General features: G+C 48.4%; 1 protein-coding gene across 2 annotated transcripts; it reads left to right on the top strand.

Annotated features, from left to right (window-relative positions):
• Positions 1–210: 210 nt before the first annotated feature.
• On the top strand, positions 211–23,773 carry XNDC1N (XRCC1 N-terminal domain containing 1, N-terminal like). 2 transcript variants are annotated; one of them, XM_066620681.1, is made up of 10 exons: positions 211–352; positions 2,166–2,349; positions 4,106–4,244; positions 6,007–6,162; positions 6,270–6,433; positions 7,997–8,073; positions 14,185–14,396; positions 14,791–14,869; positions 17,174–17,307; positions 22,953–23,773. In XM_066620681.1, exons 2-10 carry the CDS (start codon positions 2,305–2,307, stop codon positions 23,189–23,191), a joined length of 1,245 nt encoding a protein of 414 aa, XP_066476778.1. In that variant the 5' UTR covers positions 211–352; positions 2,166–2,304; the 3' UTR covers positions 23,192–23,773. The 2 variants fall into 2 exon arrangements, with proteins under 2 accessions (XP_066476778.1, XP_066476779.1); XM_066620682.1 differs by having other exon boundaries at positions 2,143–2,349.
• The last annotated feature ends 43 nt before the right edge of the window (positions 23,774–23,816 follow it).

Genomic DNA, 23,816 nt, shown 5'->3' with positions numbered 1-23,816 from the left:
CAGCGCCCACTGGGCTCTCCGCTTCCCGCACGGCCGGAGAAGTGACAGACGCTCCCTAACTCCCTCCCTCTGCCACCTCGAGCGCGACGTGAGGAAAGAACTACAACGCCCGGCATGCACAGCAGAGCGCCTTCGGTCAGGGATTGGCTGAGCAAGGGAACGTACCGATGACGTTGACTCTGCGCGAACGTCGAGAGGCGATGACGTACACTCAGGAGGCGCGCGATAGATCGGCTTGTGTCACAGGGAAGGCAGGCCGCCTATCAGCGCCGGGGTCAAGGGTCGCGCCTGTTTTGGCGGGAGCGCCCGCCGGCCAAGGTGTCTCCTGAGTCGGGTGCTTCAGGCCGCGGAGGTGAGAAGCGCTCCGCGGGTGGGCAGGCTCTCTGGCCGGCAGCCAAGTCTCAGGGCCGGCCGGTCCTGGCTGCACAGGTTGGTCCGCCCGCCTGCACAGGGCTCCTCAAGCCTGGCAGCCCTCGCTGGGACCAGCCCAGCCACAGGGAGCGCCCGCGTCCTCCTCCCTGCTGGGCAGCGCCTGTGGAGTGGAAGGAGCACTGTGAACGCAGCAGGAGCTCCGGAGCAGCAGCCACCAGGGGACTCCCACGGGGGTGCCAGGGGCTGCAGAGGGGGAGGCAGAGCCTCCCCCCAAGTCCTTGGAAAGGCACCACTGCAGTGGGTGGGGAGGCAGGTGAGGCAGAGCCTCCCCACAGGAGTCTTTCAAAAAGCACTGCTGCTGTGTGAGGTGAGGCAGAGCCTCCCCACCAGTCCTTCGAAAAGCACTGCTTTTCAAGTGCTTTTCAAGCACTGCTTCTCAACTCTGCCTCACCTGCCTCCCCACCCACTGCACATCCCTGCGGGATGTGTACATCACATGGTGTTTGTGTCACAAACTGCAGGACCCTGCCTGGAAGTGGAGCATCACCTTTTCCTCACCTGCTGGTGTTTTAGACTGAACTCCTAAGGAACAACAGTCTTACCTCACATGGTCACGCATTGCTGCTGGAAAAACAAAGCAGAGGAGCCTTTGGCCAGTAGTGCCAATGGTTGGAGTGCCTTGTAGCCACCAAGAGAGAGCAGCATTCGCTGCCCTCAGCTGTTGGAGAAGGCAGGGGTGGCCAGGCACAGTTTATAGCAAGGGCTCGTTTGATGGTAGTCAACGTGGGGGGAGAGGGGGGGAGACAAGAGGTAGATATGCAACATCAGTGTGGGGGCAAGGGATTCCTGCTTATTTCTGTGGGGTGTGTTGTCCTTGCTTCCCCCCATCTGGGGTGGTGGAGTAAAGGCACCACCTGGGTGTTTGTGTGTGGCATTCTCCTGGGAAAGTATCCCTACAATAAGAATTCTGAGAAAACCAGTGTTAACAAACCATCTTGCACACATGTTGTGAGGGGTGGCAATAGGTTGTGTAAAGTGCTCTTTTTTCATAGATCCTATCATCACAGTTCCTGTGTGCGTGCTCTAAGTGTACACAACATAAAGCCAGAGAAGTTTAGCACCATGACATGTGTTTTGTTGTTTGAGTTGCAGTCTTCCTGGCAGGTGCTTAAGTACTGGTATGGTTGTGCTGTGACTGGTTATCAGGTGTAGTCTGACACCCCTCCATAGGAAAGTGGGTGGGATGGGGGGTGGGAGTTGAACTTTTCATGTGTTTTCCCCTTCCTCATTGTTTCCAGTTAGTTTTTTATTCCAATGCCAGCTCTGATATTGGCATGGTGTTTTGTTGACATTTGGGCCATGTGAATCAGCTGGAAGAGGTTTAGGATTTGGCATACATCAGCTTCCCCTCATCTCACCTATGTTTCCACATCATTTGGGGTTTTATGCTAGTGGTAGCTGCACCAGTGTTACGGGTATGTCCGCATTGCACCGGTATCCATGCTGCATACATCTTTGGAAATGGAACTGCAATGTTGGCATTATCATTGTACTGGCATAGCTGATTTGTGCTCAGACTGTTTCAGAAGTGTAAGATTGTGCCAGGACTTTCTTGGAAGGAACTCCCACTAAAATCCGTTGAATTTACTCTTGAGTAGATGTGGTGCAGGTTGGGGTGTTTATAACCAAAGTTATAGATTTTTAGATTTTTTGTCTCTATAAGCAGAAACGTGTTCAAATTATAGAAGGTAGTCTTTTCTGCTCTTACAGTTACTGCCTTTTATGCTGTACAGAGACTTGGTGCAGATGTGTGCAACCTGGTGAAGGCATTGCTGAGGGCACTGGTGGAGAAATAAGTGCAATATCTTTCTCCAATACCAGATGGAACCCATAAATGGGACCAAATGAAGGGGATCCACTGAAGGCTTAAAAATGGCTCCTGTTAAGATAAAACACATTGTGTCCTTCACATCACAGGTAACATCAGCGTCCTTTTCATTATTTTATTGTAAAAACACAACATGCTGTTTTCTGTTTTGAAGTAAGTTGAGCTGGAAATATTCACTATGTTAGTACATTTATTATAATACTTTAATAATTTCTGATTGAAAATAGAAATACCGGTTAATTTGGCAAGTCACTAGCCTGGCAGAACAGATTCCTTTTTTCTTTCAAATTGTAATTTTGCATGTATGAAGGAATGTGGTGTTCATACATTGAGAATGTTGCCCACCTGAATTACGCCAGTGTTTGCTTCTCAGATGTTACCAGGTTTATTTCTAAAGACATAAAGATTAAAAATTTAAGGTCAGCAATAACAATCTGATGTCAGCTCAGTGCAGTTGTGAGCTATGCCACAGTCTGATGGATACAGAGAATACATATGAAAAAGAATTTAAAGCTTGAAAAACTTGCAAGGGCAGTGCAAAAATTATTATACATAAAAGTTATGGATCATGTTTGTTGGGGAAACAGTCCTGTGAGAAGGTAGACTGACCAAAGCAAGTAGTGCCTAGTAGTTAGTGCGTGCATGACCCTTTCCTGCTCCCCACTTTCTTTTCACTGGACCAGCAGCTGTATGGGGAGTACCTTGGTAATTTTTATCTGCTGCCACCATCCCAGGCTACAGAAACCAGGCAGAGGAAGGGAAAACTCCCCAGAACAGCACTGAACCCCAGGGGTTCTTATTAAAAAGCAAACCCACAATGCCGCCTGCAGGGCGAAGAGATGGGACAGCCCATGGAATTGCTTGTGAACATAATCTAAGCAGGAATAAAGACAAAATGTACTTAGTGTATTAATCATATAAAAGTAGAGAAATTAAAGAACATAAGAACAGCCCCACTGGATCAGGCCATAGGCCCATCTAGTCCAGCTTCCTGTATCTCACAGCGGCCCACCAAATGCCCCAGGGAGCACACAAGACATGACCTGCATCCTGGTGCCCTCCCTTGTAACTGACATAGCCCATTTCTATTTCTAAAAATGAAAGAAAATGAAAAGAAAATGAGGAAAGAAAGGTGAGGAGTAAAAGTACAAGCAGACTGATGAAAAGTGTTCAACTCGGCTGGAAAGCACAGACTGTTCAACTAGATACAGCAACCAGTAACACCCAGCAGATGGTGATGGGATGCTACTCAAAAAAACACAGCCCCCAAACCCCAACAGTATCTTAAATAGATGAAATAAGCAGGAGTCGAAATAGTGAACAAATAGATTAATTCCCTGGTCACCTTTAGCTATAGGTGGTCCCCAGCACTTGCAACTTGCACTTGTCCAAGACTTTTCAGTCCCAGTGCTTACTCTCCAGTAGTTCTGAGTGCCAGCATTAGGCTCCCCCATGGCAGAAAAACAAAGAGCTTCCTGATGCTTCAACCTAAATAAATTTGCATTGATGTCATCAAGTCACCTGATTGGAGAAGTGGAACTCACCTGACCATCCCTTAACCTAGATAGCCGTTTGACTGCCCAATGGCAGGAGCCTCCCAATCCTAGAGGGAGAGGGTAACTATTCCAGACAAGAAGAAGAGCCCCAATCCACATCAAGCATGTGGCTGGAATGGTCAAACAAAGCACAAAGGCTGCTTGCCAGTAGCTGTTTTGGCTGCTGTAGCTGTGCAAGAACTTCTGGGAAGCTACAAGTGCCCAGAAATAAGAGAGAGTGGGCAAAAGGGGGGGGGGAAACAGTACATTCATCACAATGGTCCTCAATTTCCCCTTTTTTCTGGTATAGGATCCTAAGTATCCAGTAGAGAACTTGCTACTTGAAGAAGGTCTTTGCCCATGGCTCAGCTGCCCCCGGGATCGAAGTCGACAGCTGAAAGTCGAACTCCAGCTGGAACAAGCAAGTCACATTGGCTACATTGACATTGGTAAGGACATGGGAGGGAATGGGTAGGAACTGCTTGGGAGCAAGAGCAAATGGAAGGCTGTCTTTGAACACCTTCCCCAACAGGTCCGATTAGGACTGTTGCTGTGAGCCTTTCTCCACCAACTAAAAACCGTCTGTTCTTGCTTGCTTTTTTCTGAATCTGCTGGTTTTATTCTTTGGTTGCTGCTGATTTCCTTGATGTATGGTTTGTATATTCAAAAAACAAAACTTCAGATATAGGATGAAGGCTTCTGAGCTGTCTGTGACAGATTAGGAGAGAGATCTTGGAGTGGTGGTGGACAAGTCGATGAAAGTGTCGACCCAATGTGCGGAGTGGGGCTGTTCTTACGTTCTTATATATTGTTGGATTTTAAAGTATTGAATTTGTTTGCATTATTGTTTTTTTTAAAAGCAGTCTTGGGGATTTCTGCAGAAACTAGATTAGAAATCTGTTTAGATCAAACTAGTGATGTGCTGCTTTAATTGGGCACAAGTAGTTATTTGAAATCTTGTGAGCTCTTAGGGTATATGTTCTTCAGTGTTACCAGCGAAAATGAAATAACATATAACATTATGCTCAGATTGATGGGTGTGTAGTCTGCTGTTCTTTGAAACAAGAAAGGAGGGGTCTAGGTCAGACTCTGAGTATTTATTTTTTATTTCCAGCACTTTAATCTCTGTTTTCTATACATATTCAAGGTGTCTTAAAAATGATAATACAATAATTAAACCATGATTAAATGAGTTTTCACTAATTCAAAAGCCATCGGTCATGAGGCCAGTAATGACCTTATAGTAATGGTGCTCCAAATTCTGGGCACCATGGCCCCCCCAAGTCCTCTCTCTTGCCTACCTGCTATACCTCTGATTGCAAAGGAGCAGGTGAAGGGCCATCCCTCAGTGGTGGGGCAGTATTCTTTGGCCAATCTATATGGAAAGAGGCAGTTCCTGAGATGCTCCAATCCCAGTCCTTTCCTAGTGGCAGATTCAATGTGTGTCACTAAGTGGCAGACCTGTTTTAGCTGAATCATTATTTACTTACTTACTTACTAGGGCGCAATCCTAACCCCTTGTGTCAGTGCTTTCCAGCACTTGTATAACAGTGCCAATGGGACATATGCTGCATCCTGCAGTTGGGTGTCACTCACGGAGGCCTCCTCAAAGTAAGGGAATGTTTGTTCCCTTACCTCAGAGCTGCATTGCCCTTATGTCAGTGCTGGAAAGCACTGACATAAGGGGTTAGGATTGTGCCCTTACTTATACCCTGCTTTTCTCCCCGAAGGGACAATCCTACACTTAAGGTGCCAGGTTTTGACTTACCTCGCCAGCATTGGAAAACTTTGAACAGAATCCGTACCCTTCATGGTGTTTGCCAGGACTCAGTGTTTAAATGGGGTCTAGTTTCTACCCACAGTGTGATTGCGGGTTTTCCCGACAAACCATACGCCCACATTGTGTCTGAGGGCGTATCCTGACCCATGGCCTGACTTTTTCAGAGAAGGTAACTCTGTCCTTGAATGGCTGGACAAACTAGACATTGATATTTGATCTAGATTAATTGTTATATAAGTCCATGTATTAAGCTAGATAAATAAATCCCCGATTGTAAGGCGGCTTACAACAATGATTAAAACACAATTAAAAACATGATTTAAAAACATATTTCCAACAGACATCTTAAAAAACAGCATGGGAATCATGAGCCTGAGTGTTAAACTAGGAGCTCTTTAGTGCAGACTGTATGTCCTCCTTCTGGTCTTCAGGGAACGGCGGCTCTGCCTTCCTTCAGATAGATGTGGGACGATCCTCCTGGCCTCTAGACCAGAGTTTCCTCACTCTGTTGCCCACCACCACCTTGATGACTCCAGCAGATGCCAAGATGGATAAGAATCGTTCTGGAGTCCGGATGTTTAAAGAAGGTAACAGGGCGGTGGCACTCTTCATCTGCACGGGGCACCCAAGAACTGGAAATGCCTGGAGTTCTGAAGTCATGTCTGCTCTCTGTCTCCTTGCTTGTCTTCCACAGGGGACTTCTTGGTCTCTGCGCTTGGGGAGAAGTGGGATCGCGTAAGGCTCACTTGCAGCCAGCCCTTCAACAAGCATGCCCAGTTTGGCCTCTCCTTCATCCGGATCCGCACTCCACTGGATGAAGATTGCAGTGAGGCAGAGCTAGCCTCTACGCATAGTCAGGTAAGGACCCATGGGAGTTGTTTCTAGTCAGGGCTGCACTCAAAACTCAGCATCTGGAGTACTCTCAGACCAAACCAGATATTAAAAGTGAGATACATAAACGAACCCCAACTTTTTCTCCTGAAAAACAACTACAGCATCGCTCTTTCTGCTCCTGCTGTTTGTCTTTGCAGTTCCCCTCCTTCCAAGTGCTTTTCTTCCCACTAGGGAAAATTTTTGGAACCCCAGGGTCATCTTGGCTGTGGAGGCAAAAAACATTTGAGGGTGAAAAACTGACTGGAGGGGAAAGGGTTAGGTGGCCCCCCTCTTCAATCCTCCACTTGCAATTGCAGCATCCACTACTGCTATTCAGTTTAAAAAGCAAAGCACCATAAGAACCAGATCAGGCCATAGGCCCATCTAGTCCAGCTTCCTGTATCTCACAGCGGCCCACCAAATGCCCCAGGGAGCACACCAGATAACGAGACCTCATCCTGGTGCCCTCCCTTGCATCTGACATAGCCCATTTCTAAAATCAGGAGGTTGCCACATATGTTGTCCATGTATTATCTGGATTGGTCCTTAATATTTCATTTTTTACTGTTGTATTGGCAACCTTCAGTCTCGAAAGACTATGGTATATTTTTACTGTTACTAGTACTAATATTAATAATGATAATTACAGAGCAGTTTTTTATGGCAGAGATGACTGCAAAGGCAGACTTAAATGTGGAGAAATCTCAGCAATCCCAGGTGGGCTTAATAAGATCAACAGCTATCAGATATGGAGCTTCAGTGCCCTTCAGCACTTCTTGGACTCTCACCTGCCATTTTTTTTTAAATATATGCACATTACAAAATGTCGGTTACAGCTTAGAAGCATACCCATTTATCTTAATAGTGTCTATTCCAGACAGACTTGTTTGTGCTCTGATGCAAGGACTGAGGGGCAGATGAGGAGGGGAAGAATTCCTGTTTGTTGTTATTGAAATTGACTTTTGGTTGACCAAGGGGAAGAGTGGCATGGGAGTAGATTTGGAGCAGGTTGAAAAGATCTTGAGTAGTTTGGAGAAGAAAGAAACATTTTATTCCTGTTAGAATCAAAAACTTAGAACCACCACCTGAAATGGATAGAGAGCAGGTTAAGACAACAAAAGGAAGTCCAAATAATTCACCACTCATCTGTGAACTTCCTTGCACTTAGTGCTGTGACGACGTTGGTGTTGTGATGAATGATGTGTTTTTACAGGAGTCATGAAAATGTTGGAGCATGCAGAACACTCAGTCCTCACACTGCATCTTCTTTTGACTGTCAGCTGCTGGTGGGCGTGACTACCTTTGCCATGCCCTGCTTATGAACGTCCGTGAGGCTAGTGCTTATAGACAGCATGCTGAGCTTGCTGGGCCCAGTTTGGTGGTTCTTATAAGCATTTGCAGAATGTTTTGTGAAGCTGAACTGACATAGTGAAACAAAACCCGTGCGATTGCTCCCTAGTAATATAGCTTGTATTTTGCTAAGCGATAACATTTTAGCATGAAGAAAGCATCTCTCTAAGATCTCTTCTCTCTCTTCGTCACTTGCAGGTTCATCCTGCATCCGTAGGTAGCCAGTGTCTCTCCAGTGCATCCTTCTGCAGGACGTTCTTCCCAGAGACACCGTCGTAAGTATCCATTGGTGCGATATGACTAGTGGAGTGTTTTTTAGTGATATTTTTTCCAAAATTTCTTGATTAAAAGAGCAAAATGTGATGTCATGTGTTTTTCTGAATTCTTGTTCAAAATTGTACTTTGTATTGGCAACCTTCAGTCTCGAAAGACTATGGTATCGCGCTCTGAAAGGTGGTTCTGGCACAGCGTCTAGTGTGGCTGAAAAGGCCAATCCGGGAGTGACAATCCCTTCCACAATGGGAGCAAGTGCAGTCTGTCCCTGGTCTGTCTCCCTGGCTATGGGCCTTCCTTCTTTGCCTCTTAGCCTCAGATTGTTGGCAAAGTGTCTCTTCAAACTGGGAAAGGCCATGCTGCACAGCCTGCCTCCAAGCGGGCCGCTCAGAGGCCAGGGTTTCCCACTTGTTGAGGTCCATCCCTAAGGCCTTCAGATCCCTCTTGCAGATGTATTGCAGCTGTGGTCTACCTGTAGGGCGCTTTCCTTGCACGAGTTCTCCATAGAGGAGATCCTTTGGGATCCGGCCATCATCCATTCTCACGACATGACCGAGCCAACGCAGGCGTCTCTGTTTCAGCAGTGAATACATGCTAGGGATTCCAGCACATTCCAGGACTGTGTTGTTTGGAACTTTGTCCTGCCAGGTGATGCCGAGGATGTGTCGGAGGCAGCGCATGTGGAAAGCGCTCAGTTTCCTCTCCTGTTGTGAGCGAAGAGTCCATGACTCGCTGCAGTAGAGAAGTGTACTCAGGACGCAAGCTCTGTTGATCTGAATCTTGGTATATTCTGTCAGCTTCTTGTTGGACCAGACTCTCTTTGTGAGTCTGGAAAACGTGGTAGCTGCTTTACCGATGCGCTTGTTTAGCTCGGTATCGAGAGAAAGAGTGTCGGAGATCGTTGAGCCAAGGTACACAAAATCATGGACAACCTCCAGTTCATGTGCAGAGATTGTAATGCAGGGAGGTGAGTCCACATCCTGAACCATGACCTGTGTTTTCTTCAGGCTGATTGTCAGTCCAAAATCTTGGCAAGCCTTGCTAAAACGATCCATGAGCTGCTGGAGATCTTTGGCAGAGTGGGTAGTGATAGCTGCATCATCGGCAAAGAAGAAGTCACGCAGACATTTCAGCTGGACTTTGGATTTTGCTCTCAGTCTGGAGAGGTTGAAGAGCTTTCCGTCTGATCTGGTCCGGAGATAGATGCCTTCTGTTGCAGTTCCAAAGGCCTGCTTCAGCAGGACAGCGAAGAAAATCCCAAACAAGGTTGGCGCAAGAACACAGCCCTGCTTCACTCCGCTTCGGATGTCAAAAGGGTCTGATGTGTAGCCATTGAAGACATCAGTGCCCTTCATGTCCTTGTGGAAAGATCTGATGATGCTGAGGAGCCTGGGTGGACATCCAATCTTGGGGAGAATCTTGAAGAGGCCGTCTCTGCTGACCAAGTCGAAAGCCTTTGTGAGATCTATGAAGGCTATAAAGAATGGCTGTGTTGTTCCCTGCATTTCTCCTGCAGTTGTCTAAGGGAGAATACCATAAAAATAAAAATTGTACAAACAGCACATAAAAGCACAATAAGCATTTCAGCTGTGAACTCTGTATCATTTTAGACCATTATCAAACATATATACATATTCATTGGTTTTCCAAGCTTCTCAAAAGTGCAGCAACAAATAGACAAGCAGAATTTTTTTTTAAATCACAGTATTTATTTATTTATACAGGTATTTATATACTGCCTTTCTTTGGTCATCAGATTTCTCCTCAGACTTTAATCCAAGGCGGTTTACACAGGCAGGCTGTTCTAAACCCCCGTAGGGATTTTTACAGTTGAATAGTTCTAGTCTTTCACAGAACTCCTCGCTCCAGCTGGATTCCTTCCCGGTCTGGCCCCTCTCTGGCCCTTCGCCTCCCACGCTCCACTTGACAGTAGCTCCTCTCTGCCACCGAGGGTCAGCTCATCAGTATATCAGCGTGTCGTCAGTTCTCGGGTACTTCCGGTTGTTTCGAACTGGCAGCCTCAGATCTTCAGGCACACAAGGCGGCAGCTCTACCAACTGAGCCAGACCTCCTGCCCTCATCCCCCCCCTTTTGCACACCAGGATGCCATAAAACATGCAAAAAAGCCGTAGAAAGTGATCAGGTCAAGGTGCAGTACAATACAGAAAAAATAAAATCAGAGAAAGGCTCTCCTGAGCATTACTTGGTTTTCCAAGCTTCTCAGAACTGCAACACCACATAGACAAGCTCCAGAAAAGGCATTCAACCTCTGCTAACTGAGTAAGAGGCACTTTTTCAAGTGGGTACTCTTTTTTTAGCAAGGGGAGAGTAACTGGCCCTCCTCACCCCAGCAGTGTCTTTTCTAGTGGCTGCCTGCTGGTGTTCTTTTGCACCTTTTTAGATTGTGAGCCCTTCTGGGACAGGGAGCCATTTAGTTATTGGATTTTTCTCTGTAAACCGCTTCGTGAACTTTTTGTTGAAAAGCGGTATATAAATACCGTTAATAATAATAATAATTTACAGGGATGGTCAGAGGGGAGATCCAGATTCAAACACATTCATCTGACCACAGATCACATCCAGATCACAGTTTAGAACTCAGTTGCCTTGCCTCCAGATTACAGTAAGTGAAGTGAAGAAAAGGAAAGAGGGAGTAAAGCAGGTTGGAACTGCAGGCTTCGCTCTTCCTTCTTGGTGCCTCTGCTCAGGCATTTACTTTCTCCCCACCTGTTCACATCTCTTCCCCCCCAGCTGCCACACATACACACATCCCCTATCAGGCACTTTTACTCAGCTGCTCCACCATTGGAAACGCTTCAGGGGCTTGCTACCTTAGTGAAAATTACTTGTAGAGTCATCAAAATTAAGCAAAAGTGGTGTTATTTTGTGAAATGAGTGGTTTTCATGTTTTGATCCTTATCGTTTTATATTGGAATTTGAGCAAAAATTCTCATTATTTTGCATTCTATATTGGTCACTGAAAAAACACCCCTAGGTATGATAGACCAGTATGTTGTCACCATGACCAAGGAGTGTTGAGGCCAGAGTTTTCCAGCTAGGCTTCTCCAACCTTGGTCAAGCACTTGGAAAGAGACTGGTACGGAAGGGTGCTTCTTAAATCTCAGACATTTGTTCTCTAAAGATTTTCTTCAGACCAAAAGCCAGTTTTTGTTCTACGGAGGATTAAGGAGACAATTGTACATGGATTTTTCTCTGGAATATAGCTCAGAGTAGTGCTGCACCCAGCGTTCCATCTGCTGCGCCCGATCCTGGATGACCTCGCCTGTGGCAGACTTCAGAGGGGCAATTTTCTTCTGTGTTGGACCTAGGGCCTGCTTGATACCATCATACATCCCCTTGATGTTGCCCGTGTCAGCTGCTATCTGTATCTCGGAACAGAGCTGGAGCCAGTAGTCGTTAGCACATCTCCTGGCAGTCTGTTGGACTTTGCTGCGAGCAGTTCGGAGGACCTGCTATATTCCAGAGAAAATGTAGTCACCGAAGAAGCACTGAACAACATTGAATGCCTGCCTGTGCTGGAAGAGCTTGACAGTGAACCAACCCTAGAAGAACTTCACATGGCCCTGGACTCCCTTGCCTTTGGCAAGGCACCTGGAAAAGACAACATCCCTGCTGAAGTCCTAAAATGCTGCAAAGAGATCATCGTCACTGAGCTGCATGAAATCCTCTGTCTCTGCTGGAGAGAAGGTGGAGTACCTCAAGACATGAGGGATGCGAACATCATCACGCTGTACAAGAACAAAGGTGACAGGGGTGACTGCAACAACTACCGCGGCATCTCTCTCCTTAGCGTTGTAGGAAAGCTGTTTGCCCGAGTTGTACTAAAGAGGCTCCAGGTACTTGCAGAGAGCGTCTATCCAGAATCGCAGTGTGGATTCCGAGCCAACAGGTCCACCACTGATATGGTATTCTCCCTTAGACAACTGCAGGAGAAATGCAGGGAACAACGACAGCCACTCTTTATAGCCTTCATAGATCTCACAAAGGCTTTCGACCTGGTCAGCAGAGACGGCCTCTTCAAGATTCTCCCCAAGATTGGATGTCCACCCAGGCTCCTCAGCATCATCAGATCTTTCCACAAGGACATGAAGGGCACTGTTGTCTTTGATGGCTCCACATCAGACCCTTTTGACATCCGAAGCGGAGTGAAGCAGGGCTGTGTTCTTGCACCAACCTTGTTTGGGATTTTCTTCGCTGTCCTGCTGAAGCAGGCCTTTGGAACTGCAACAGAAGGCATCTATCTCCGGACCAGATCTGACGGAAAGCTCTTCAACCTCTCCAGACTGAGAGCAAAATCCAAAGTCCAGCTGAAATGTCTGCGTGACTTCCTCTTTGCCGACGATGCAGCTGTCACTACCCACTCTGCCAAAGATCTCCAGCAGCTCATGGATCGTTTTAGCAAGGCCTGCCAAGATTTTGGACTGACAATCAGCCTGAAGAAAACACAGGTCATGGTTCAGGATGTGGACTCACCTCCCTGCATTACAATCTCTGAGCATGAACTGGAGGTTGTCCATGACTTTGTGTACCTTGGCTCAACGATCTCCGACACTCATTCTCTCGATACCGAGCTAAACAAGCGCATCGGTAAAGCAGCTACCACGTTTTCCAGACTCACAAAGAGAGTCTGGTCCAACAAGAAGCTGACGGAACATACCAAGATCCAGGTCTACAGAGCTTGCGTCCTGAGTACACTTCTGTACTGCAGCGAGTCATGGACTCTTCGCTCACAACAGGAGAGGAAACTGAGCGCTTTCCACATGCGCTGCCTCCGACGCATCCTCGGCATCACCTGGCAGGACAAAGTTCCAAACAACACAGTCCTGGAACGTGCTGGAATCCCTAGCATGTATTCACTGCTGAAACAGAGACGCCTGCGTTGGCTCGGTCATGTCGTGAGAATGGATGATGGCCGGATCCCAAAGGATCTCCTCTATGGAGAACTCGTGCAAGGAAAGCGCCCTACAGGTAGACCACAGCTGCGATACAAGGACATCTGCAAGAGGGATCTGAAGGCCTTAGGGATGGACCTCAACAAGTGGGAAACCCTGGCCTCTGAGCGGCCCGCTTGGAGGCAGGCTGTGCAGCATGGCCTTTCCCAGTTTGAAGAGACACTTTGCCAACAGTCTGAGGCTAAGAGGCAAAGAAGGAAGGCCCATAGCCAGGGAGACAGACCAGGGACAGACTGCACTTGCTCCCGGTGTGGAAGGGATTGTCACTCCCGGATTGGCCTTTTCAGCCACACTAGACGCTGTGCCAGAACCACCTTTCAGAGCGCGATACCATAGTCTTTCGAGACTAAAGGTTGCCAATATATATGTGCATGGATTTAAGGCTGGTGTGTTCCTAGTAACAGTGCTTCTGGTTTGTATGGCTGTGACTGTGCCAGAGAAAGAAGGTGATCTGGAAAGATATGAGAGGACTGGGAAGTCTAGTATCTGGGCTCTGGGAATAGCATTCTGTAGTCCCATACCTGTTGAAGTTCTTTTGCTATAACCAGAAGCAACAGATATGAAACCACTTACTAGTGCAGGATGTGACTGGAGTCTGGAGGATAAGGATAAGAAGCCTTATCCTCATTGAAAAAGCTAGTTTTAGCCCACGTGGAATCTGGAATCTGGAGGATAAGGATAAGAAGCCTTATCCTCATTGAAAAAGCTAGTTTTAGCCCACGTGAAGAGTACAGAAAGTGCTGCTGGCGGTTTTCAGATATTTGAAAAGCTGCCAGAAAGAAGGGAGACAGCCTTTCATTGTTCACCCTGTCTTCTGGCTTGTATTTAACCTCCAGTGTAATAGAACAACAGGGAGGTGGGTTAGGTTAAACAGGAGAAAAAAATAACTGTAGCAGAAGTTTGGCACTACTAGAACAAGGAAAGCCAGAGAATTTTCTCCTTTGGGAGATCTGCTGTGAAAGGCTGGACAGGTATCAGTCGGGGGTACTTTAGGAATGGGATAGCTTGTCTTGAGACAGGGCAAGAGCTGGAACACCCCAGGTTCTTTCAAAGGGGTTCCTTTGCTCCTGACAGCCACAAACAGGGATCATGGTTCTATAGAAATTTCTTCTGAGAGAGCCACTGGATCTTTCTTTACAGGAGCACTGAGGAGGAAGCCATGCTGAAAAGTCGACTGCAACGGCTGGACCCAGCCTCCAGCCCTGGGGCATGTGGCACAACCTGGATGAGCCGCCCAGCCAGGATGGTCCTGAAGGCAGCCTGTGCCCGCAAAAGACCCTTCCCCAAAGCAGCACTTCCCACTTCTTCTGCCCCAGAAACCAATGAGAAAGGACAGGCTCAGCCTGCTGCAGGTGTGGTATGGGGCCATTCAGTGTTGGATGAATGGGGAGGGAGTCCCTTGGAGTGGGTATGGCCAGGTCGGTCGGGGCTAATGCGGAGGGGGCAGGGGGCTTGCCAGCCAGGAAACTGTCCTGAGACCAAAGAGGGGGCTGATTCACCAAGCTGCTCTTGGGCAAGGAGCCTGAAATCAGCTTTCCTTGGGGTACTTGAGTGTGCTGAGTTGGTCTTGTGCACATTTTACCTTGTTTGAGACCTGCAAACAACACCTGATGACAACTTTAAAAAGGTGGGATGTGGTGGTTTATGTTCTGAACTTGGAATGGAGAGATCTATATTCAAGTGAAGTCTCATGAATGACTTTATGGCAATACATGACTGGTGTTGCTGGCTTGCTCTATTCTGCAGGATCCAAGCAGGAATTACCTGTCAGAAGAAGCCACATGAAAGCAAGTCGGAGAAGGAGATCTCACAGCTGTGTGGAGAGGTGAGTGGGCTATGCCTGGGATCATCCGAGTACAGTGGCAGGCAACTCATGGTTCAGAATGTTCAGTGTAGGAAGGGGTGAGTGAGCAGAGAGATGGGTGAGAAGAGCAGTGTACTGGCCCCCTCTTTCCCCTGCAATCACAGCTTCCCTTTGGATGGGTGTCGCAAACTTAGGGGGGCTTGGGGTGCTCAGAGTTCTTGGTTCTCAAACCCTAAAACCCTCAAGGCCCCTCTGTGTAGTATTACTGCCACCCTGTATGTGCCAGTGCCTCAGTCCAGGGACACTGAGACCCTCTATGCTTAACTCTATCCCTTGCAGGCACTGAGCTCTTTCTTCAATTAAAGCTTCAGTCCTCAAGTCACTAGACCTCAATGAGCACTTGTTAGCTTGCTGAATGGCCAGGCAGGATTCTGAACCCTTGTCCCCAACAGACAATGAAACAGCTTAGTAAAAGATAATTTAGTTTATTAAGTACATAAGGTTACATAAAGTTACATAAAGTTACAGTAAGGCAGCAAATGCTAGAGGCATAAACATCTAGGAAACATATTGGCAATAAAATAATAAAGCTAGCTGGCTATCTCTATTCATCCCTACCTCTCACCTGGGTCAGTTACTTGTGTAGATCTTTTAGCTCCAAGGCTACCTATGAGGCCGGGTTCCCATGGTAGACAATGGAGCACACAGCGTGCAGGAAGTTGCACCCAAAAACTCTGTCCAAGAAGGAACACACACACCCCTTGGGGCACTCATTATTATATTTCTTATGCTAATAGTGCTGAGGTGACTTCATACTTATTTAGACTGTCCAATCAGAAACTTTTGAGGACAGACCCTTCTCGGAGTGGGTCTGGTTGCTAGCTCTCCTAGTTCTTACCCCTCCCAACTGGAGATCCACAGCTGCACTCCATCACGCTTGATCAGGCGCCTCTCTGTCTCCTGAGGTGTGAAACATTCCAAGGGTTTGTAATTCTTGTTTATTTACTCACATTCTTGCAGCTGGGAACTGCTAGCCACTTCTCCGTTACTGACTTAGTTTGGTTCAGGCTCCACATGCTAAGCTAGGCCTAACATGTATATATTTATGACAGTGGGCATCCTGGGAAGGTCCCAGGATTCAGCTGTACTTAGAGCCAAACTACATACTTCCCAGGAGATCCACAACTGGATTGTCCAGCAGGCTTTGTTTTCATTTCAATGGAGCTTGCTAGGAATTCTGGATTGGATCAGATCAGAAGTGCTGGGGAAGATGTTGCTGAACCCTCTTCTGCTCTTTTCCAGTCTGTCCGTTACTGCTGCTCAAGGCTGTTAATTGGCGGGGGGGGGAGCAGAGGGAAAGGGTTAAGTTTGCCTACACCAATATCTTCACCCACTTCAGAGTCACCTGTGGTTGCATGTTAGGAAAGCAAGAGCATCAACCTGCCATACAATATATGATTTGGTCCTTCAGAAAGGCAAGAGCTCTGAGCTCAGTGGCAGAGCGCTTGCTTTGCTCCAGGCTCAAGATGACTGCCTGGGACCCTGGAGGGCAGCTGCCAGACAATGCTGGGATAGAAAAGAGTGACAGCCAGGCAGCATTGTGTGCTTGAGTGTTGTGTCCTGTCTCCCAAGGAGTCCTGCTGAGACCCACTCTGTGCTGGGTTTCGTAAAGCTGGTGATGTGGGTGGTTTTGGGGAGATTCCTGGATTCCTGGTTATGCTGCTGAGAATGTGGCTGCAGTTTGGTTTAGTTGGGGCTCTGGTGTAGTGGCCAAGACTACAATCCTAAACACAATTACTGCAGAGTAAGGCCCATTGTGTTCAGTGGACTTTACTTCTGAGAAGGCAGGCATAGGCTTGTGCTGTGAGAGATTGAGCTGCCGATTGGGACTTCCTGGTCTGAATCTTGCCTCTGCCGTGAATTCCCACGAAATAGCCTCAGGCAGGCCACCACTATTCCATCTCAGCTCCCTGGCTGCAGTATAGGGTGAATACTTGCCTTCAGTGCTGTTGCATCAAGGTGGTTTGTGTGGAGCACTTTGCACACTCTGAAAGTGCTGCACAAATGTTAAGCATTAACACAGAATTCAATTCACATTGCCCACTGTTCATGCCCACAGAATTTATTTCATTGCCCACATCCTCAGCTGTTCCGAGACTGGCTGTCTTGTTGCTGGGTGGCTTTCAGTTTTACTGTAAGCTGCCCTGAGAGCCTTTTGGCTGGAGGTCAGGATAAAAGCGTAGAGTCAGCGAGTGGGTATCATTTGGTGCAAGGAAGAAGGGCAGAGAATCACCCCTTTTAACTGAAACAAAGCGTTCTCTGCAGATCTATAGCAGCTTCCTCCACTAGGCCTGGGGATGGTTTCCAAAGGGCCATTAACGGCCATGGTCGGACAAGAAGGCTGCAGAAAGTGGAAGAGGAGGAGAACATGGTGGTGGGCACGTGCCCCATCTGTGCAGGTGAGTGAAAACTGACGCAAAAAACATCTTCAGGCCAGTTGCCAGTAGCAGGTGTCATTCAAATGAGCCCCCCCCGCCCCCCAATCCCACTTCTAATCTGCAGTTAGTCCCTGGCAGGCTACAGGTCCATTTTTAAATAAGAACATAAGAACAGCCCCACTGGATCAGGCCAGAGGCCCATCTAGTCCAGCTTCCTGTATCTCACTGTGGCCCACCAAATGCCCCAGGGAGCACACCAGATAACAAGAGACCTCATCCTGGTGCCCTCCCCTACATCTGGCATTCTGACTTAACCCATTCCTAAAATCAGGAGGTTGCGCATACACATCATGGCTTGCACCCCATAATGGATTTTTCCTCCAGAAACTTGTCCAATCTCCTTTTAAAGGCGTCTAGGGTATAATAATAATAATATAATATACAGTATTTATATACCGCCTTTCTTGGTCTTTATTCAAGACTTTATTCAAGGCGGTTTACACAGGCAGGCTTATTAAATCCACGCAGGGATTTTTACAAATTGAAAGAAGGTTCTCTCTTTCAAGAACCACCACATTCAAGATGTTACACTCCGATCTGGTTTCACGTTCTGCCTCCATCCTCCCACGCTCCGAGCAGATGGAACAGCTCAGCTGCAGCTTGCCAGCTGCTTCAAGGTCGCACGGTGCCGGTGGCCTCGAACTGGAGACCTTGTGGATGTTAATCTTCAGGCAAATGGAGGCTCTACCCTCTAGACCAGACCTCCTGCCCACATAGTAGACGCCAGCACCACATCCTGTGGCAAGGAGTTCCACAGACCGACCACACGCTGAGTAAAGAAATATTTTCTTTTGTCTGTCCGAACCCCCCCAACACTCAATTTTAGTGGATGTCCTCTGGTTCTGGATTATGTGAGAGTGTAAAGAGCATCTCCCTATCCACTCTGTCCATCCCCTGCATAATTTTGTATGTCTCAATCATGTCCCCCCTCAGGCATCTCTTTTCTAGGCTGAAGAGGCCCAAACGCCGTAGCCTTTCCTCATAAGGAAGGTGCCCCAGCCCCGTAATCATCTTAGTCGCTCTCTTTTGCACCTTTTCCATTTCCACCATGTCTTTTTTGAGATGCGGCGACCAGAACTGGACACAATACTCCAGGTGTGGCCTTACCATCGATTTGTACAACGGCATTATAATACTAGCTGTTTTGTCCTCAATACCCTTCCTAATGATCCCAAGCATAGAATTGGCCTTCTTCACTGCCGCCGCTTTCATCGACACTTTCATCGACCTGTCCACCACCACCCCAAGATCTCTCTCCTGATCTGTCACAGACAGCTCAGAACCCATCAGCCTATATCTAAAGTTTTGATTTTTTGCCCCAATGTGCATGACTTTACACTTACTGACATTGAAGCGCATCTGCCATTTTGCTGCCCATTCTGCCAGTTTGGAGAGATCCTTCTGGAGCTCCTCACAATCACTTCTGGTCTTTACCACTCGGAAAAGTTTGGTGTCGTCTGCAAACTTAGCCACTTCACTGCTCAACCCTGTCTCCAGGTCATTTATGAAGAGGTTGAAAAGCACCGGTCCCAGGACAGATCCTTGGGGCACACTGCTTTTCACCTCTCTCCATTGTGAAAATTGCCCATTGACACCCACTCTCTGCTTCCTGGCCTCCAACCAGTTCTCAATCCATGAGAGGACCTGTCCTCTAATTCCCTGACTGTGGAGTTTTTTCAGTAGCCTTTGGTGAGGGACCGTGTCAAACGCCTTCTGAAAGTCCAGATATATAATGTCCACGGGTTCTCCCGCATCCACATGCCTGTTAACCTTTTCAAAGAATTCTATAAGGTTCGTGAGGCAAGACTTACCCTTACAGAAGCCATGCTCTCCCTCAGCAAGGCCTGTTCGTCTATGTGTTTTGAGATCCTATCTTTGATGAGGCATTCCACCATCTTACCCGGTATGGATGTTAGGCTGACCGGCCTATAGTTTCCCGGGTCCCCCCTCTTTCCCTTTTTAAAAATAGGCGTGACATTTGCTATCCTCCAATCTTCTGGCACTGTGGCCGTTTTGAGGGACAAGTTGCATACCTTAGTCAAGAGGTCTGCAACTTCATTCTTCAATTCCTTAATAACCCTTGGGTGGATGCCATCAGGGCCCGGTGACTTATTGATCTTTAATTTATCAATGAGGTCTGAAACATCTTCTCTTTTAACCTCTATCTGACATAACTCCTCGGTCAGGAGGGGCCGTTCGGGCAGCAGTATCTGCCCGAGGTCTTCTGCCGTGAAGACAGATGCAAAGAACTCATTTAATTTCTCTGCCATCTCTAAGTCTCCTTTTATCTCCCCTTTCCCTCCCTCACCATCCAGAGGGCCAACTGCTTCTCTGGCGGGTTTCCTGCTTCTAACATATTTGAAGAAGCTTTTATTATTCCCCTTAATGTTGCCGGCCATGGGTTCCTCATAGTCTCGCTTGGCCTCCAGTATCACCTTCTTACATTTCTTTTGCCACAGTTTATGTTCCTTTTTATTCTCCTCATTAGGGCAAGACTTCCATTTACGGAACGAAGCTTCCTTGCCCTTCACAGCCTCTCTTAACTTGGCTGGTTAGCCATGCGGGCACCCTCCTGGATTTAGTGGAACCCTTCTTTCTTTGCGGTATACACCTCTGCTGGGCCTCTATTACTGTTGTTTTAAGCAGCCTCCATGCACTCTGGAGAGATTGGACTCTTTTTACCCTCCCTTTCAACCTCCTTCTAACCAGCCTCCTCATTTGAGGGAAGTCCGCCCGTCGGAAGTCAAGGGTTTTTGTGAGAGATTTGCCTGGTATTCTTCCCCCAACGTGCATGTCAAAATGGATCGCAGCATGATCACTGTTCCCCAATGGCTCAGTAACGTTTACATCTCTAACCAGGTCCTGCCTACCGCACAATATTAAATCCAGAGTCACCTGTCCTCTGGTGGGCTCCTTGACTAGCTGATCTAAGCCACAGTCATTTAGCACGTCAAGAAATCCGGTTTCCTTATCGTGACCAGAACACAAATTGACCCAGTCAATATGAGGATAATTGAAGTCCCCCATGATTACAACCCTGTCCCTCCTTGTCACCTCCCTGATCTGTTTCCTCATTTCAAGGTCCCCATCCGATTTCTGGTCTGGAGGACGATAGCACGCCCCCAGTATTACATCGCTGCACAAGCCTGGTAATTTAACCCACAGAGATTGTACGGTGGAGTCGGACCCACCTTCAATCTCTACTTTGCTGGATTCTATCCCTTCCTTAACATAAAGGGCCACCCCACCTCCAACACGCCCCTGCCTGTCCCTCCTGTAGAGTTTATAGCCCGGGATTGCGGTATCCCACTGATTCTCTGCATTCCACCAGGTTTCCGTTATGCCCACTATGTCAATATTTTCCCTTGTCACCAGACATTCCAGTTCTCCCACCTTTGCTCGTAGACTTCGGGCATTCGCATAAAAGCATTTATACACGGAATGCCCCAGGATGGGCTGCTTATTTGCTCCTTTGTCCCCGCATCCTCTCATTGTGCCAAACCGTTTATCACATCCCATCACCCTACCTTTCCCAATTTCTTCTCCTACCCTGCCTTTGTCTTGTTGTTCTCTAACCTCCCCATCCTCATCCCATAGGGATGAGGAGTCCCGAACCGGATGCCCCTCGGCTCCTGTCGGCCTTCCCCCAGGGATCAGTTTAAAAGCTGCTCTGCCACCTTTTTAATGTTATGCGCCAGCAGTCTGGTTCCATTCTGGTTCAAGTGGAGCCCATCCCTCTTGTACAGGCCCCGCTTGTCCCAAAAAGTTCCCCAGTGCCTAACGAATCTAAACCCCTCCTCCCTGCACCACCGTCTCATCCACGCATTGAGACCCCTGATCTCCGCCTGCCTAGCTGGCCCTGCGCGTGGAACAGGTAGCACTTCAGAGAACGCTACCTTTGAGGTCCTGGCTTTCAGCTTCCTGCCTAAAAGCCTAAATTTGGCCTCCAGGACCTCCCAGCTACACTTGCCCACGTCGTTGGTGCCGACATGCACCACAGCCGCTACCTCTCCCCCAACACTGTCTACTAGCCTGTCTAGACGAGTAGTGATGTCCGCAACCTTCGCACCAGGCAGGCAAGTCACCATGCGGTCCTCACATCCGTCGCAAACCCCCCTCTCTATGTTTCTAATAATTGAATCCCCCACTACAAGAAGCCCCCGACCCCCCTCCCACCGAGGAGTATCCCGAGTGCGTTCGGATACGGGCCCATCCCCTGGAGAAGGGGTCCCCCCTAGGGGATTGTTTCCCTCCTCTCCAGGATGACGTCCTCCAGTCCCGAGACTTCCCACCCGGGCAGCCGAGGAGCTGCACGCCTGAGGTTGGGACGAAGCTTGATCGTCCCCAGAAGTCTCCCCATGGTCCTCCTCTGCCTGCCTGCGCTTCTCCAGGTCGGCCACCAAGGCTTCAAGGGAGCGGACGCGTTCCCTGAGACCCTGGAGCTCCTTGCACCGAGGACACACCCATGACTTATGCCCCAGAGGCATATAATCATACATGTGGCACTCGATGCAGAACACTGGATAGCCCCCATCCTGCTGCTGGCTGTCTGACTGCATAGCTTTTTTGTTGTTGTTGTTGTTGTTTTATTTAGGGGTCCTTTTAAAAACCGTACACTGGTTAGCAGCCCTCTTCTCAAGGGAAGAGGAAGGGCAGTGTATGGGGCCCTGGCCTCCTCGCCCTGCTGCTGAACTCGCCCAGATGCTAAACTCTTGTGCCTTACTTGGCACTTAGTTCCCGAGGCACTTGGTTCCCAGAGGCCACACGCGTCTGCAGAGAGCCTCACGCGATGGCCGGCCTAGCTTTATACTCCTGGCTGGCTCCTCCTCCCTCCTCCAAATGCCCCAGGGAGCACACCAGATAACAAGAGACCTGCAAGGCTTCCTGGGAATTGTAGTTAAGAACATAAGAACAGCCCCACTGGATCAGGCCGTAGGCCCATCTAGTCCAGCTTCCTGTATCTCACAGCGGCCCACCAAATGCCCCAGGGAGCACCCCAGATAGCCAACCCTGCGTTTGTGCCCTGCTGCTTGGAGGGAGACAGCAAGTTGTTTCCCTCCCCTGGATGAGTGGATCTAAGAGCTTCTTACTGCAGTGTGTGGGAGGAGTGGCTCTCTGCAGTCGCTTCTCCCCACAGGCCTAGAAGCAGTGTGCCAGGCCGGTCACACATGTCTTCTTTCCGCTTTAGGGGACCAGTAGCCCCAAGGCAGGAGGGGCCATGTGCAGAACCAGCTTTGTGCTGTGTTTTTCCAAATGCGCCAGTCCTGCCTGCTGTTTGTAATTTGTCCCAGAATGACTAGGCTGAATGAAGTGATTCTGTGCCTCTGTAGGAAGCAGTGCTGGACATCTGATCAGCAACACCTCCTGTCTGGGTGGGAGTGGGGAAGTGGAGCCAGGTGGGAAGGGGAATGTCTCAAAGTGGGCAACTTGTGCTTACCGGTGACACAAATGAGCCTAGAGGGTTTTGCATGGTGTGTTCTTGCTTCTGAGCAAGCAACTCTTGCCCTTTCCGGGCACCAGGGAACTGGCACTCCAGGGGCAGTTGCTGGTGGATCAGTTGGAAAAGGGAACTGACCCCCATCACACTCTGCTCTCTCTTTCTACAGGTCATTTTCCCACCAGCCTCTTGCCAGTTCATGCCTCAAGCTGCGGGGAAGACAGTTATGAAGCCAGCCCACCCTCTTCTTCCTCCTCGCCATCATGGGAAGACTCTCCAGAGGCCTGGATTCACTGCCCTATCTGCCAGCTCCCTTTCCCTGCTTCGGAGGTAGAGGGTCATGCAAGCTCCTGTGGGGAGCAGGCAGAGCCCTTGGTGGGCAGCTCCTCCTGGCTGCAGGTGGAATAGTAAGAGCAGTTCTGATGAGTGCCATGTGGACAATCGCTTCTGTTGCCTGGACTTGTGTTTGCTTACACACTTGGCATCCAACTGGATGGAGACTCGGTTGGGCACCCAGTGCTTTGGTCCCTGGCATAGACACTCCAGGGACATCCAAGATCTTAGAGACAGAGTTATCCTGGCAAGAGCAAATAGACTTGATGCAGAGGGATGGAGAGCTGCCACAGAAGGCTGGAGTGCTGGTGCCACTTACTTACAGTTGTTTGGTTCTTCTCCAGCTCCTCCTTTCCCACCCCAAATTGCCAGACTCTTGGGACTCATCCAAACAAAGGCTTCCCTTCTTCCTGATTTTGTGCTCTAACATGCAACCAAGAGTGTAGGAAACAGGGAGTTGTGTCCCAGCTCTGAGAAAGTCTGGCTGATTCCTGTTCTCCACGGGTACAGACTTCAGTACAGACTGAAGCAACTCCAGAGTTCTGACTGAGGACTCAGAGTGCTGAAGGAGCACTCCAGCTGCCATGAACGAGAGCTGTGAGTTCAAAGCATTTGTCTCTGACCTGTTTTAGGTATCAATCCCCGAACCTGCCAAAATCTGTTGTCTTTACTACTAAAAATTAAGAGTTTTTCTGAAACC

This window comes from Tiliqua scincoides, chromosome 3 (genome assembly GCF_035046505.1).
Source record: "Tiliqua scincoides isolate rTilSci1 chromosome 3, rTilSci1.hap2, whole genome shotgun sequence".
Classification (NCBI taxonomy): domain Eukaryota; kingdom Metazoa; phylum Chordata; class Lepidosauria; order Squamata; family Scincidae; genus Tiliqua; species Tiliqua scincoides.
The sequence above is the reverse complement of the archived record's forward strand: the minus strand, read 5'-3'. Positions and strand labels throughout refer to the sequence as shown.